Below are 16,457 nucleotides of genomic sequence, written 5' to 3' on the forward strand. Positions count from 1 at the left end.
AACGTGATTTTTTTAGATTTCCACCGAACTACAAAAATATCAACTGGATTTGACCCCGAGCCTGAAAGTTGTATAATATGAGAAATGGGGCTCAGAAGCGGAAACCACATTTCTTGACATATTTTGTTTTATTTTTTTTGCGTTGTTGTTCAGCAGGTCGTATAAGCTCTAGGTGATTTTCAGAGTTATTCTTCCATCCTCATGGGGTTGTGTGAACTTGTACAGGCTGAATTTTCTTATCTGTGAACTGAGGCTACCTACCAGAAATTGAGGCTACCTACCAAAATCAGAAATTATAAATATTATGTAACTGAAATGGCCACATTACTGTTACTGCTATAGTGGTTTCCTAAGAAAGGGTAGCTGTGTACTATTTTTTAAAGAAGATACTTTAACTTGCCTCAATGTTCAAAACATACTTTTGAAATATCTTCAGGCCCCATTGTGTAATCTTAGCACTCTGGACTTGGGAATACTTTGATGTCTCCCAACCACATAATTCTGTTCGGAGTCACGGATATCATTTTCTTATGTTTTAAGAGATATTTTGTGCATTTAAAAGGAAAATGTGTATTTATATCCTTTACTTCCTTAGAAACTATACTATTCATCATTTTTTATCATTTTTATCATCATTCTTTTATCATTTTTAAAAACTTGTTCATGTGAGTTAAATTTAAAATGTTTTCAAGCGGTGGGCTGTATTAATATAGGCATAATTGTGCATTTGTGTGTGATTTGAGACTGACTTAGCGACTTCCACATAGACCTGTACTGCTTCAACCAACCCTAATCTTTTAGACTGGAAATTTACTCAAATAGAAGGCGGTTCTGGCACCCGCGCAAGTGCAGGGCTCGGGCTCCGGGTACGGATGCAGGTGGGCTCAGCTGTGCACGCGGGCAGACCGCTGCCCAGCCAGATGCCCACTCGCATCCGGAAGACGAGCGGAGAACCGGGTTTCCCGCGCGGGTCGGGAAGGGCGCCGCAGAGCCCGCGGGGCGGCCCAGTGGGCTCTCCGCAGACGCGAGCGCACCGACAACCTCAGTGGGCTCTTCTGAGGGCCAGAAGGGCGCTCAGGCAGACGGCGAAACCACGCCTCGCTCGGTGGGACGGGGGCGGAAGCACGGAGAAAAAAATTGGGTGAGCACCCCTTTAAACCGGGCGCGCGGGAAACGCCGGCTAACAGCTCCCGCAGGGCGGGCCCGGCGCGCGGCCCCGACCAACGCCCACCCCCCAGCCCCGCCCAACGCCCGTCCCGGCACCGCCCCTCCGGAGCTCCCCAATCCGGAGCCGCAGACCCCGCGCGCACCGCGGGCTTTCAAACACTTGTCAGGCCTCCGGGAAGGAAAAAATACAGGAACGGCGACCAATGGCTGGGCGGGATGGGCCCGCGCGCCGGCCTGGCACCGCCCCGCGCGGCCGGGGAGCTGCCCGGGCCGGCCATTGGCTCGCGCCACCTGTCACTCGCCGCGGCGGCCAGCGGGCAGCAGCCTCGCGGCGATTGGCTCCGCCCAGGCGCGAAATGTAACGCGGGAAAAGCCATAGCGGGGACCGCCGCGGCAGGTTGTATCCCGGGGCTCGGCGCCGCGCGTCCCGCTCTCCTGTCAACGACCAGCCTGGCCGGCCGCGCTCGCCGCCGCCGCAGGTCACCTCGGGGGAGCGCGGAAACAAGGGCGCCGCTCGCCCCGGCGCTGGCCGAGCCGCCGTGGCCCGCCGACGGCCGCGGCGCGGGGGGACTCCGGAGGACGCCCGCCGGCCATGAGCAGGCGGGACGCCTGAGGACGGCGACGCGGAGCGCGGCTGACCTGCGGGCTGCGAGCCCCGGCCGGGCGTAATCCGGGGCGCGAAGGCCCCATGGCGGACCGGCCGCCGCCGCCCGTCGTCTTCTGCCACGACTCCCCGAAGCGGGTGCTGGTGTCGGTCATCAGGAGTGCACCGCTGAAGCCCGCGTGCGGCGTCGGGGAGCCGGAGCCGCCGCCGCCGCTCGTCCCCACCAGCCCCGGCTTCAGCGACTTCATGGTGTACCCGTGGCGCTGGGGCGAGAATGCGCACAATGTGACGCTCAGCCCCGGGGTCGGGGGCGCCGCCGCCCCCCTGCCCACCGCCCGCGCCGAGCCCCCGGGGCTGCGCAGCCATGCCGCCCCACCCGCCGCCGCGGCCGGGGAGGACGAGGAGGAGGCGAGCAGCCCGGACAGCGGCCACAAGGTAAGGGGCGAGGAGCGCGGGCCCCGGGGCCGGTTAACGGCGCGACCCAGTGCCGGCGGCGCCCGCGGACGCGGCGGGCGGGGCGGGGCCGAGTTTAAAATGCGGCAGCGGCGGGCCGCGGCGGGGCGGGGCGCGCGTGACGTCACTGCCGCGCGCCAAAAGCGGTCCCGGGCGCGCGCGGCGGGCCCGCGGGCGAACCGGCACTCAGGCGCTGCCAGTGCTTCACCCGCCTGTGGTTCTGCTCGGTACTTCGGTCGCAGTGGGAGGAGGAGGTGAAAAGCTGTTGTCACCTCGAATAGCTCGCAGGCTGTTCTGGGACAGGGCGACCGTGGGTTCTGACCGCTTTGGGCGACGGGGACAGGGTCGCTGCTGGCAGCGGGAGTGCTGGGGCCGTGGGACATGCACTGATTCTAGCACCACCGAAAACATCTTGCTTGGGTCTAGGCTGACTGGGGTCCGTGTCCTTTTCTCTGCTGGATCCCTCGTGACTTCACTGCTTTATATTCTGTAAATGCTGAACAAAGGTGCTCAGTATTTCTGTCCTTAATGAAAGGTGCCAGTTAATACTCAGTGTCTGTTGTAGGTCAAGCAGCTTGCTACAGGTAAAACGTGTTAATCACCTAGACAACAAGCGTCTCAAAAGTCTGTTTTTTACCTAAAACATAGGTGCTTCATATTGTATATCGGTTTAATTGAGGGCTAAATATATAGCAAACCTTTTCTTTGTTTTTTTCACCTGGACCCAGAAGGAATATCCTCCTTGGGAACCTGGGTCTTAAGGCAGAGAGGAAAAATGAAAGACATGGGGGCAAGCATTTGCTTTTAAAAATCTGCTCAGAAATCACATATCATTTTAACTTTTGTTTTTCCCCAAAGCAAGTCAGTCATGTTGTCCTCATTGGGAACCCGAATCAAAATGTGCCAGTGAATATTTTTACAGTAATTATACGCATTGCCTTACCAAATGTTTGCAAATATTGTACATACACATTCTTAGAAGTATTTTCATTTAAAAAAACCTGAAACTAGATGCACTCCTTTCTTTCTCTAATCATTCTACTTTATTTCTAATTCCTTAACCACTTATGTTTTCTCATTCTAGCGAAATCTTGTAGCATTTGCCTTTTGGCCATTGTTTCTCTTCACTTTTGTAGCAAACCTGTGATTGCAGAAGTCACCTAAAAGCTATAGAAAGTATAATTTTTTTTAAGGCCCCAGTGATCTTCTGCCTTTTTACCAGTTCATGTAAATGAACAATGAAACTGCACAGTGTCTGTCGTGAAAGTAGACTAACACCTACTTTTTTTTTTTTAACACAATTCATCCTATTTAAGTTCCGGTTCCATGTTTGAGCTTGAGCTTTTCTTTCAAAGGGTGATTGATCAAAGGAAATTTTGCTTAAGCTTATTTTTATTATCAAGGATTTAGACCAGTGATTTTAAGCTTTTGGAAGGCTTTGGGGTTTTATATTGAGCAGTAAAAACATTTCCATTTTGGATATAGCTGTACATGTTTTTTTTAACTTACTTTCTCTTCCCCTTCCTTGTTGGAAATGTATTAATTTCTTCCTCACTTTTTGAATCTTTTTTCATAGGGGGTACCTTCCAGGAAGGGTCACTCCTGGCAGTGCTGGTCTGACAGTTCAAAATTTTGTCCTGACAATGCAGTGCTTTCAGGTGGGGGGTGGGAAGGAGAGGAGTGGGAGGGGGGCAGGCCACACCTAGTGGGAAGGCTGTAGTGTCTGGAAGTGAAATCCAGCTTCATGCCATCCTTCGTTTTTTGTTTTTTGTTTTAAATTTTATTTTACTGAATCTCGGTGAGATAGTTGCAAGCTTTCATGTTTGGGTTACAATCTCACAATGATCAAACACCCATCCCTCCACCAGTGCACATTCCCCAACAGCAATATCCCAGGTATACCCCCCTTTCCTACCCTCCCCCTGCCTCCATGGCAGACAATATTCCCTATACTCTCTACTTTTGGGCATTACATGCCATCCTTTGAGGTGTACCCCAGCTTTCTTCATTTTTGAAGGATTAAGTCATTGAATATAAAATGTTTTCCCATCAACACATCATCCCATTGCTTTCTGTAGTTTTTCCTGAGAAATTGAGCTTTTTGTTTTGTTTTGATTTGGTTTTGGACAGCAACCAACAGTGAGTGCTCAGGGCTTAGTCCTGACTCTGCTCAAGGTGAGCTCCTGCTGTCTCTGGGGGTCATATGGGGTGCCAGGTTGGCTGCATGCAAGGCAATTGCCTTACCCACTGTATTATTGCTCTGATCACTGAGAAATTGTTAATTTTGATAAATTCTCTTTTTCTGCTTCCAAGATTATCTACCTTGTCTTCCTTCCCTCGTCCCACCCCGCAGTACTCGATCCACCATGGCTGTGACCCTCAACCTGGGACCTTTCGGTGTTGGTACCTAGCTCTAGTCTGCTTCCGCAAGGCATGCACTCCAGTTCTGCAAGCTATCTCAGGCAGGCCTGCTTTGTTTTCTGACAACTTTATTCAATATGTTTTGCTGGGGTTTTTTTTCTCCTCCTTGAAGTTCATTGAACTTCTTGGAAAATATATTTGTGTGTAGTAAAACTTGCCAAGTTTGTGGTAATTATTTCTTCACATATTTTTGCTTTTCCCATTCGTCCCTTCAGCAGTTATGTAATGTGTATGTTGCTTTGCTTGATGCTCTAGTCTAAATGTTTTGCTGAAATCTTTCCATCCAAAGACAATGCTGTTGGGAAGCAAGATACTAGGATGATGCTTAGTTTGTTAGGTTGGAGCACTGGTGAATGGGGTTAGTGTCTTTACGAAAGAGGCTCTGGAGAGACTTGACCCCCCCCCCCCTTGCTGCATGATAAAAGCCAGACACTCATCTGATCATGTTGACACCTTTTATTTTTCCTTTTTGGGTCATACCTGGCGATACACAGGGGTTACTCCTGGCTCTGCACTCAGGGAATTACTCCTGGCAGTGCTTGGGGGACCATATGGGATGCTGGGAATTGAACCTGGGTTGGCAAACGCCCTACCCACTGTGCTATTGCTCCAGCTCCCATGTTGACACTTTGATCTTGACCTTGGCCTCCAGAAATGTGATAAGACATTATCTGTTTTATAAGCTATTCATGCTGTGATTTTCCCTGAAACAGTTCTTCAGGTAGCCCCCAGAAAAAAGCAAACAAATGAAGTTCTTTAAGACCTGCTCTGTTCTCCTTTGAGCAGGGAAGGGTTCCCACAGGGAGAATGAAGGCTGCTGCTTTCTGTCACTGCTCTTCAACCTTTCTATGCACTGTCCTACACTCTCTCTCAGACCGGCGGTCATGACCATGGTCAACCTCGAAACACTTTGCACCCACATCAGTTTGTTGCCCCATGGTTGAAGGCAAGATAAGTAGAACATGAAGCTGCCTCTCACGTGAAGGCTTGCTGTTTGCAGTATTGAGCTCTCTGTTTCTGAGAGTTATCTGTGGAAGGACAATCCTTTGGAATTACTGTTCTGTGATTTTCACTGATGTTACTCAAAGGTTTTAAAAGATCATTATAGCTCTTTTATGTATATATATATATATATACACATATATATATATACACACACACACATACACATTTAAATTACAAATACAATTTAATGAACAGTTTAGTCATTTTATTGGTATTTCTAAAAATTGTTAACAGGATGGAATCCGACGTGGCAGACCCAGAGCAGACACTGTTCGGGACTTAATAAGTGAAGGAGAGCATTCATCTAGCAGAATCCGTTGTAACATCTGTAACAGGGTGTTTCCGAGGGAAAAGTCACTCCAGGCTCACAAAAGGACTCACACAGGTAAGCTGAGCAATTTTAGAAGTGTCAACAGCGGAAGACTTAACAGAAAGCTGAGATTGTGAGCTCATCATTATTTTGGTTACCTTGTATTTCCCGATTCTGAAGTTTTGTTGTTTTCTGTTGTCAGTTTTGTATTGTTGGGGAAGGATGGTTTTCTGAACATGTACCAGGTAACTTCTGAAGTTATCACGGTAACTAATCTAATTGTTGCAGAAATGCTATTGGTGAATTTACCAATGTCCTACCTACTTAACCTGAGTTTTACTTGTGATGCTCTTAGTTGTCTGTATAATTGTTAAAAATGCTTGGCAATGGCTAAATTTTTAATTGGACGTCTGAAGTTCTTAGCATGTCATCAGAGTTTGGTCTGGCCATTGAATTAAGGTAAAGTGTAGTTTTCAGAATTAAATATCACTATAGCAATAATCCCAAAAGTGTAGATAATCAATAATTCTGAGATTACTGTATCTTTATTGTGTAGATAAATTATAGAGTCCAAAGTTAGTATGTTAGAGAATTCATTACTGTTCTTTAAGTCATGCTGAAATAACTGGCTTATATTGTTGATACGAGAATACTCTTCTCAAGAAATAGTAAGTTTATGATGAAACAGTGTTTTAGGGAATTAACCCAGGATAACTCCTGGTATCTGGTAGCCCTTGTTCTGATGGTGTTGGCCTGACAGATTTGTATCTTGGGTCCAAAATTGCTGAGTTGTTGGGACCACCAGGACCCCACCCTGCAGTGCTCATGGCTGCAGGGACCATACTTCACAATGTATGGAGAGCTATGCAATGCTGAGGGTTGAAAGTCAGAGCCTCATGCATGCCAGGTTTGTACTCCAGCTCTTAAGTAGTTTGTGACGACTTTCTTTATCTTGTACTGTCTTATATGGAACTTGAATGGAGGCATCATGCTTAGTGTATAAAATGGCCCTAATAGAGACAGCAGGACAGTGAATCAGTGAAGGGATGGAGTATTAAGCATCAAGCTCAGTGTATGAAGGTTCCTGATACAGAGACAACAGGACACTGAGTTGGTGAAGGGGAACATGCAGTGGGGAGTTTAACTGAAAACCTATAGGATTGGGAGAGCAGAGAAAGTATTTTCGATGCATTGCCTGCCTCGAGGCTGGACTGAATCTCCAGGAGGGTAGTAAGATGAACACTGCCCCTCCCCCCCCACACCTCTCCAAACTCAGTAGATCGATGGAGGATCATTTAAAGGTCATCGGGTGATTTTCAATTGTTCAAGGACTGTTGCTTGGGGGTGACTTAGCAAGTATTTGGTATGGCAAAAGCAAGAATTGTATGGTAGCTCTTTTAAAAGTGCTGTGCACTGTGCAGAAAACAATGCAGGGGCTGGAGTGGTAGCGCAAATGGGTGGGTGGGGTGCTACCTAGCGTGTGGCTGACTCGTTTCAATCCCTGGCATTCCATATGGTCCTCCAGGCTTCACCAGGAGTGATCCCTGAGCACAGAACAGGATTGAGTCATGAGCAATACTGGGTGTGGCCCTAAAACAGAAAGAAGATAGAACACAGCTTGAAGGCTCTTGGGCAGGGGCAGGGGCTGTTGGAGAGGGGAGGCTTTGATAGGAAAATAAGCAGTGATCACTGAGAGGAGCCAGAGAGATAGAACATCAGTTGCTTTGCACATGACCAATTTGGGTTCAATCCCCAGCATCCCATATGGTCCCCTGAGCACCACCAGGAATAATACCTGAGTGCAGAGCCAGGAGAAAACCCTGAACATCTCAGTCCGGTCCCAAAGCAAAACAAACAAAATAATCAGTAAGAGCAAGAGATTTGGATTATGACCATGAAGGAAAGGATATGAAGAAGATTCTCTCTCAGGGATTTGAAGCTGGGCAGCTAACGGAGCTTCTGTCTTAAGAGAACATTCCATGCTCCTCAGTGAACTGCTGCTTATATTCCTGAAGTGCGGCCATTGGCACTGTGTGCAGCTTTGGAGAGGCTAGTGCGTTTCTTTGTTTGGAGTCTCTTCCCAAACCCTGGCCTTTCTTTCTCAGAAATGTTATGTCTTATTTGTCTCCTTAGGTGAGAGACCTTATCTGTGTGATTATCCAGACTGTGGGAAAGCCTTTGTTCAAAGTGGACAGCTCAAAACACACCAGCGTCTTCACACTGGAGAGAAGCCTTTCGTTTGCTCAGAAAATGGTATGGTACTAAGAATTAAGATTATAAAATAACTCATTGTGAGTTAAAGTTAAAATATCTTTCGCTGAATATTTTAGGGAAATTTTTTTCTTTCCTTTATAAGCTTTATAAAACACTAAGTTTTCCTCTCTAATCGTGTCCCACCCTCAATTTCTGGGAAATACTTTTAAAATATTCTTTTGAGATGAAATATTAATGGGCAATTAAAACACCATACACGCTTAGAGGCAGTGTAAAATTCACATACATATTCTGCAGCAGCAGTTGTAGCAGCAGCCTTCTACTCTGATTTTGACTTTCAAACAGTTAGGAGGACTTGTATTATCATCTAGATTTTTGGTAAAGGACTAGGTGAGAATTTTAATAGTGCTAACAGGAATTTATTTGTTTTTAATCACTTTTTAAAAAATTTTTGTTCTGTTATTTCAGGCCACCGCAGCTGGTGCTTAGGGGCCACTCCTTGCTCAGGGGTCACTTCTGACCATGGGAAGGGAGGGGAGCATGTGCTGGGAGCAAAGCTCCATGTGAAAATAGGCTCTTGAGTCTGGAGCCGGCTCCCTGCCCTCAACCACTTTTCTTAAATGTTCTTAGTCTCTTAACCATAGCTTCTTAAATTTTTTTCCTTGGGTACCGCTTTTTACACAAATGTATTTGGAATCAATATAACTATTAGTGCTTTGTGACTTTGTTGATTGTCAGTTGTAATGTAACAGTGGATATGCTTAAACATACTTAATGGCTACTTCAGTATTGGTTACTGAACATCCAGCATTTTAAATTTGCTTGTTACCAACAAGGCTGAAAGTCTTCTGGTTTTTCACCTAAAGCCTTTTTCATTGTTTGAGACATTTTCTTCTGTAAGAAGGGAATTCCAGCGTCAGAGGTTTTGAACATTCTTATGACCTGGTAATTACAGATTAGTGGGCTTGAATGCACCTTTGTGTTATGACCAAGAGATGAGCAAACTTTTTTCATTCTCCTTACTAGCACTAATTACATTGTGTCTGACATTTTTCTCCTCCAAGTTAAATGCTAAATCTTATCCTCTGCATTTCCCTTACTTGGATATCTGGGAAACTGGACATTTCCCCTCTATGTAGTTGCCCAGATCCTGATATGCTTCTTTTTGTGTTTTGAAGGCTGTTTGAGCAGATTTACCCATGCAAACCGCCACTGTCCAAAGCACCCGTATGCCAGGTTGAAGCGGGAGGAACCCACCGATGTGCTCTGTAAGCATCAGGCAGCGGATAACCAGGCTGTTGCTGAGTGGCTGGCAAAGTAAGGTTCTTCCTGTTCTTGCAGAATGTTGACCAGAGAGGACTTTACCAATAACAAAGAAAATTCATAACAAAGAAAATTGCAGTGCCGGAGAGGTAGTACAGTGGGCAGGGTAATTGCCTGGCCTGTGCCTGACCTAGGTTCAAGCCTCGGCACCCCATACAGTTCCCTGAGTCCTGCCAGGAGGGATTCCCTGAGTACAGAGCCAGGAATAAGCCCTGCCCATAGATAGGTGTAGCCCAGCCACCCCCCACCACCACTTTAAAAAAAAAAAATTTCTTTTTGGGAGATAGTACAGAGAATTGGAGGCTCCCAAGATTGCTTTCTTAGCTGTTTTAGAAAATAAGTTGAAATCGTAGTTTATTTCTTTTAACAACATAAACTTGCTAGAAGTAGTATTAGAATGTGTGTGGAAAAAACATTTATGATAATAGCCTGAATAACCTTCGTTTCTAAAGCAAGACTTTTCTGTATCTTAATAACTTTTTATGAATAGTGTGTTTTGTCAGTACAACCCTCTTTTCTTTAGAGTTAAGATGTAAGCTTGTGCAGTAGAACTAAAGCATAAGAGTTCTTCTAAAGTGAAATCTTAAGATTTGCCCAGCTAAAGTTTTGATTTTAATGGCAATAAGAGGGCCCTGTCTTCAAAAGTTTCTCTAAGACTATTTTAGTTTAAGCATTTATTTTAATCTTGTAGCAGTTTCTTTCCTACCTCCTGGGCTTCCTCTGCATTAAGTCTAGAATGCTTGATTGCTGCCCTCTTGGGTGTGCTTATCTCTAGCCACTGGGCTTCCTGTTTTGGGGGCTTTGTAAATAAAGCTCATTCTCCCTCTGCTGTCTCTGTGTATGGCCTTCCCTTTCTTTTTACTTCCTGCTGTGCTCATTCTTCATTTTGAGGAGTTCTTACTTACCTTATCAACCTCCGAAAATAAATATGGTTAGACACACTTAATAGACAGGTGCTTTCAGCTTGACTTCCCTTTCAAAGTCTCCACTCTGCAAACTGGTCTTTTGTGTCCATTTTCCTTGCCACACAGTAAGGTGTGTAAAGGTTGATGTTTATCTACAACACCCAAAAGGAAAGAGAGAACAAAAGGGAATGCCCTGCCAGTGTGGGGATGAGGGGGGAGAGGGTGGGGGCGATGGGAGGGATACTGGGATCATTGGTGGTGGAGAACCAGCACTGGTAGAGGGATGGGTACTCGATCATTGTATGACTAAAATGCAAGCAATAAAGTTTCTAAGTCTAACTGTACCCCACGGTGATTCACTAATAAAAAATTAAAAAAAAAAAAGGTTGATGTTTGTCTGACTTTGTGCATCGCTCCTTTTCCATTCCTCCTTGCTGCCTCCTCCTGCTACCTCCATTTTCTTTTAATGTATCCTAAACCAGAAAGTTGTTGACCATGCTTGTGTTTATCCTCTATTTTTATGGACTTAAAAATAGAGCTTAAAGGATTCTACTTGATTCTCTCAACATTTTTTCCCCACCAGTTTTGGGCCATACCCAGTGATGCTCAGGGTTTACTCCTGGCTCTGCACTCAGGAATTACTCCTGGCAGTACTTGGGGGACCATATGAGGTATGATGCTCAGGGTTTACTCCTGGCTCTGTACTCCTGGCATTACTCCTGGCTGTGCTTGGAAAACCACATGAGGCGCCAGGGAATGAATTTGGGTTGGCCACATGCAAGGCTAGCCCCTACCCTTTGTACTGTTGCTGTGGCCCAACAACTCTGAACTTGAAAACTACTTTAACCCTCTCAATCTGTTTTTCTTGTTGCTGCCAGAGGGGTCTTTGCAAAATACAGAGATGATCTTCAATATTAAGTTTCGAGATTTTTTTATTTTGCCATTTTTCTTTTTTGATTGTCCTTTGTATCTTACTAAACCATTGTCTTTTAAGTACCTACTATTGATTGCCAGAACTTCCCAGTGTGAACAGTCTGAATTTACTGAAATCTAGTTTTGTCATTTCTTGGTATGTAATTTTAAAAAGTTTTCCTGAGGTATAATTGACATTGAATTGTACATATTTAAAGCATTTGACTTGATGTTTTGTTTTTTTTTTCTTTTTGGGTCACACCCGGCGATGCACAGGGGTTACTCCTGGTTCTGCACTCAGGAATCACCCCTGGTGGTGCTCAGGGGACCATATGGGATGCTGGGAATCGAACTCGGGTTGGCCCCGTGCAAGGCAAATGCCTTACCCGCTGTGCTATCGCTCCAGCCCCTTGACTTGATGTCTTGATATATGTGACTCTAACCTCAGTCAAGGTAGTGTTTTGTATATACGAGCCAGAATGATAATACTGAGCACTGCCAGGTGTGGCCCCCAAATCGAACTAAAACAAAACAAAAAAAATAGTCCAAAATACCTATCACTTCCAAACATTTTCTTTTTCTTATTTTTAAATAAGAAATAAATTTAAAATATTTTTTAATATTTTTTTAAAATAAATTTTTTTAAATTTTTTTTTTTTTTAAATAAAATATTTTTCAAATATTTTCTCTTTCATGAGCACCACCCATGCAGTGCTCAAGGCCTGGGACCACTCTTGTTGTGCGGGTGGTTCCATGTTCAGCCTGGCCACTGTGGTGCTTTCTTCTTGTTTCCAGCATAGCTCACAGTTATCCAGAGACCTATCCAGTGGTGACTGGGAACACTTTTGCCTCCCAAATTTTCTCTTGGCTCTTTGTAATCTCTTCCTCCTGTCCCTCATTGCCGTCCTTCAGATGCAACACTGATCTGTCCTCTTCTGTATAAACTAGTTTGCTTCTCTTTGAATTGTATACAAACAAAATCATATAACACGAGCCATTTGGCTTTTTCATTAAACATGATTATTTTGAGATTCAGCTAGATTGTTAAAGTACATCAATTGTGCATTCTTTATTTCTCAATGTAATTTATTTCGTGGATACCTCAACTCTGGGGCAATTACATTTTGGGCTATTACAAATTAAACTACTATGAATATTTTTAATACTAATGGGTCCCTCAAGTCTTAAACATGTTTTGTTCCTCTCTATAATGTAAAGTATATGTCGTGTGTGTGAAATCATGATCTGATTTTATAAACGGAAACAGAATAGCATAGTGCTAAGGAGCCTTTTTGACAAAGCTGGAAGGAAACCTTTGAGCTGTCTTAACAGGCATGCATTTCACACAGGTACTGGGAGACCAGGGAGCAGAGGACTCCCACCTTGAAAGGGAAGCTGGTTCCCAAGGCGGATCAGGAACAGCAGGACCCTCTGGAGTACCTGCAGTCTGACGAGGAGGATGATGAGAAGAGCGGTGCCCAGCGCCGCCTGCAGGAGCAACGGGAGCGTCTCCATGGAGCCCTGGCTCTCATCGAGCTGGCCAACCTGACTGGGGCACCGCTGCGCCAGTAGCCTGGATACAGACTCCTCACTGTACAAAGTACTGCCCAGCGTCCTTACGTAGTAGATTCTTGGGCATAAGCTAAGCACCTTATTTGCTTATCATAGGCTGCTATTCTGTAGAAACTTATGAAGAATGTCATTGCCCCAATGATGGGGTGAGAGAGAATTGCACTTTTTTTATATGGTAATGGATTTGTTGTAAAGTTTAAATATTTTGTAAATATGGGACTGCTAGTACAGGGTAGTACTACATATTGTGGGAAGCTAGATTTTGCAAGTTTAATGCATTCATTGGAAGCAGTTCTCACAGGAAGCACTTTGTGAATAAGACACATGTATGAAAGACAGAATGGTACTGTTAGCCAAAGAAGGGTAAAATAGATTATTTATGAGATCATTTTAACAATGTATATTAGTATGTTTAGCAATACTGTAAACACTGAAGCAGCAAGAAAGTATAAGATTGTGTATAAGATATATTTTAAAATGCAGGATAGTATGCCTAATACAACTAGAGAAAGGGAACTATTTTGGAAGATGTAAGGTAAGGATTTTTGAAGAAAGGAGATATTTGAGTGTCTTGGTAAAATTCAGACTTTTCAAAATTGGAATAAAATTAGTCTTATTCTATCTTTCTGAGGCTTTACAACTCACTATAAAGTTTAGATTTGAAAAGCACTTGTTATCCCTGATGTGTTAGTTTGGAAACTTTTGCACATTGCTTATTTCTCATTTGCTGAAATTGAGTGGTTAATCTTGCAAAGTCTAGGTAACTTGGTAATTGGTGTTTTTAAAAATATTATGGACCCTGTAATGAAATTTGGCACTTGGAATTTTATTGATAAAAGGGATACCTACAGGGTTGTTTTGTTGTGAACTATTTTAGACTTTCTGTTAGCAAACACTAAATTTTAATTGTATTGCTTACTTAGAAGTATTAGCAAATGAAAGCCTCTTATTTATGTTGTCAGTGCATGAAGCACTCCTTGCTTTACTTCAGAATAACATGTTAAGCTATTTGTGGTCACTAAAATTAGCTATCAGTTAAACACTGCAGAAAATGTTAGCTAGTCAAATAAGTAGGCTTCTGGAATAGTTTTTACTGAAATGTATTAATTTGTGTGGTGGTTTTAAACCATTTTTTCCAAATAGATGAAGTTTTAAAAAACCCACTTTATATATGAAACATAAACAGAAAAATCAAGAGCTAAGCGGTTCACTTCATTTGTGTAGGCGTTAACCTTTATCATTTTGACTTTCATTTTAAGCAGAAACAAAACATGCATAGCATGGTACTTTTTTATATTAATTGGAGTAAACCTCAGAATAATAGAGGGAAATATGAGCTCCTTTTCATTTTTAAACGGCATTAGTATGCTACGGATGTAGTTTAAACATTCTCTGAAATGTAGGCTTCTTTATCCCTAAGTCCCAAAGCATGGCTATACACAGTTTAAAATATGTGGCTATGTGGAATAGGACACATGTAAATTTCTTGGAAAGGAGCAAAAATGTGAAAGATGATGGTAAGAAATAATGTGTATGATGAGGACATACTTTAAAAATGTAATTCCTCTGTATAGTAAATTACAAATCTTGAGGGATTTTTTTTTTTGTAATGAGAGAATTTATATTTTGTAATAGTGTAAGAATTTTGTTTGTAATCTGGTATATAGAATTTTAACTTTGGAGCACTTATAAGCACAGTAAGAGACCATAGCATCTGAATTTATTTGGGGTTTTGGTTCAGTGTTTTATCTAGAATATTTCTTCTCAAATATGACTTAAATGAATTAAAAAGCAGTGCTCATCAGTTGTGGAAAATTTAAAACGGTCTCAAGTTACCTTAAAAGGAAGAATGAAAAGAAAAAGAATTCTAGCTAGTTTACAATTAACTTAAGATCTTCAAAAATATGGGCATTTGTTTGTTTCTCTGGTCAGTTTTGATCAACTATAATAGTTATATTCACAGACAGTTTTTGTATAATTGAAAATTTAAGAAATTATTACAATTTCAATTACTGTAGAAATATTATAAATGTTCTTTTGATATAAGCTATATCTTTTGACAATACATTGGCATCTAAAATTTGAGGTGTGCTAAGACTGCTTTTTGTTTTAAAAATATGGTTTACATTTAGATTTTTGAAGTGTTTTATGCTTCAATGGTTAAGTTGTAGTTTGACAGTTAACAGCATAAGAATAAACATGCTGTAATTTTAAAAGATGCTTTGAATAAAAATTTATTTTAATTTAGACTCTAATGTATATTTCATTCTTGAATTCTTAAAATTTGATGCCTTGTAAAAAATATAACAACCATGTTATTTAAAAACTTAATGAAAGTTTATAATTCATTTAATGGGGCCAGAGAGAGAGCGTGTTATATGGGTTAAGGCACTTGCCTTGATTGCAGCTTACCCAGGTTTGATTGATTCCCGGTACTGTCCCCCATCCAGCCAGGGAGTAAGCCCTGAGAAAAATCAAAACCAGGTAATCATCAAACTATTGAGAGCACTCTCTGAGTCATTGAATTTAGCCTTTCTAGATTGGGAGTGAGATGGATTGTGCCTCAGGACCAGCCCTGCACCCATATCAAACTTTTTTTTTTTTTTTTTGCTTTTTGGGTCACACCCGGCGATGCACGAGGGGTCACTCGTGGCTCTGCACTCAGGAATTATCCCTGGTGGTGGGACCATGCTGTGCTATCACTCCAGCCCCCAAATCAAACTTTAGCCCTTCCTTCTCTAGGATAGTAAACATAACAAGAGTGGTGAACAGGTTCTCATTTCACTTACATTTGGGATGTATTGAATCTGAGTGTATCTCCCCAAGAATCCATTATATACCTGTTAATTTTTCAAATCGGTTCAATGTTTTCATTACTTTTGGTCATTGGGTCTGACCATGACATGTCAAGTTTTCAAGCAACTTTTGAGTTGTGCTTTAAACTAGGGACTAGATGTTGAGAGACCAAGAAGTGTATGCATAGAAGCAAACCAAACCTGAAAACATACAATCTTTTAATGAAAACTAATTATCAAATGCCTCCTTATTAGGGTTATCTTGTTTGGGGATATAACTCCCACAACAATAGTGAGTTTTGTGTTGAAATATGGAACGTAATCAAGGTGAAGAGAAAATAAAGTGAAATTCATCAGTTATACAGTTGGGGTGAGGGGCGGGGAGTATACCCAGGATTTTGGTGGTGGAATATGGGCACTGGTGAAGGGATGGTGTTTGAATACGGTATAACTGAGACATAAACCTGAGAACTCTGTAACTTTCCACATGGTGATAAAATTTTTTTAAAAATAAAAATTAAAAAAAAAAAGCAAACCAAACATGCTTGATTAAGGCCATGGTAGGGGCTTATGGGATGGGTGGATCCCTGGGACGTTAATGGAGATAAGTGGACACTGATGGTGGGTGTGGAAGGATACATGCATAAAATAGATTTTTATGTGGTTTACAATATATTAGCAGAACCGTAAACCAGTGCCTCCATAAATGGGAGATGTAGGGGTGCTACATCCCCTACCTTAAAGCAAAAATATTCACTTGAAAATGTTTGCAGTCT

The 16,457-nt window shown here is 42.9% G+C and overlaps 1 protein-coding gene across 1 annotated transcript; it reads left to right on the top strand.

The window, feature by feature from the left end:
• Positions 1–1,556: 1,556 nt before the first annotated feature.
• ZNF367 (zinc finger protein 367) lies at positions 1,557–15,133 on the top strand. The gene is made up of 5 exons (XM_055130426.1): positions 1,557–2,206; positions 5,885–6,035; positions 8,094–8,213; positions 9,353–9,491; positions 12,664–15,133. The coding sequence occupies exons 1-5, from the start codon at positions 1,856–1,858 to the stop codon at positions 12,884–12,886; spliced, it is 984 nt and encodes a 327-aa protein (XP_054986401.1). The 5' UTR covers positions 1,557–1,855; the 3' UTR covers positions 12,887–15,133.
• The last annotated feature ends 1,324 nt before the right edge of the window (positions 15,134–16,457 follow it).

Source organism: Sorex araneus, chromosome 3 (genome assembly GCF_027595985.1).
Source record: "Sorex araneus isolate mSorAra2 chromosome 3, mSorAra2.pri, whole genome shotgun sequence".
Classification (NCBI taxonomy): Eukaryota; Metazoa; Chordata; class Mammalia; order Eulipotyphla; family Soricidae; genus Sorex; species Sorex araneus.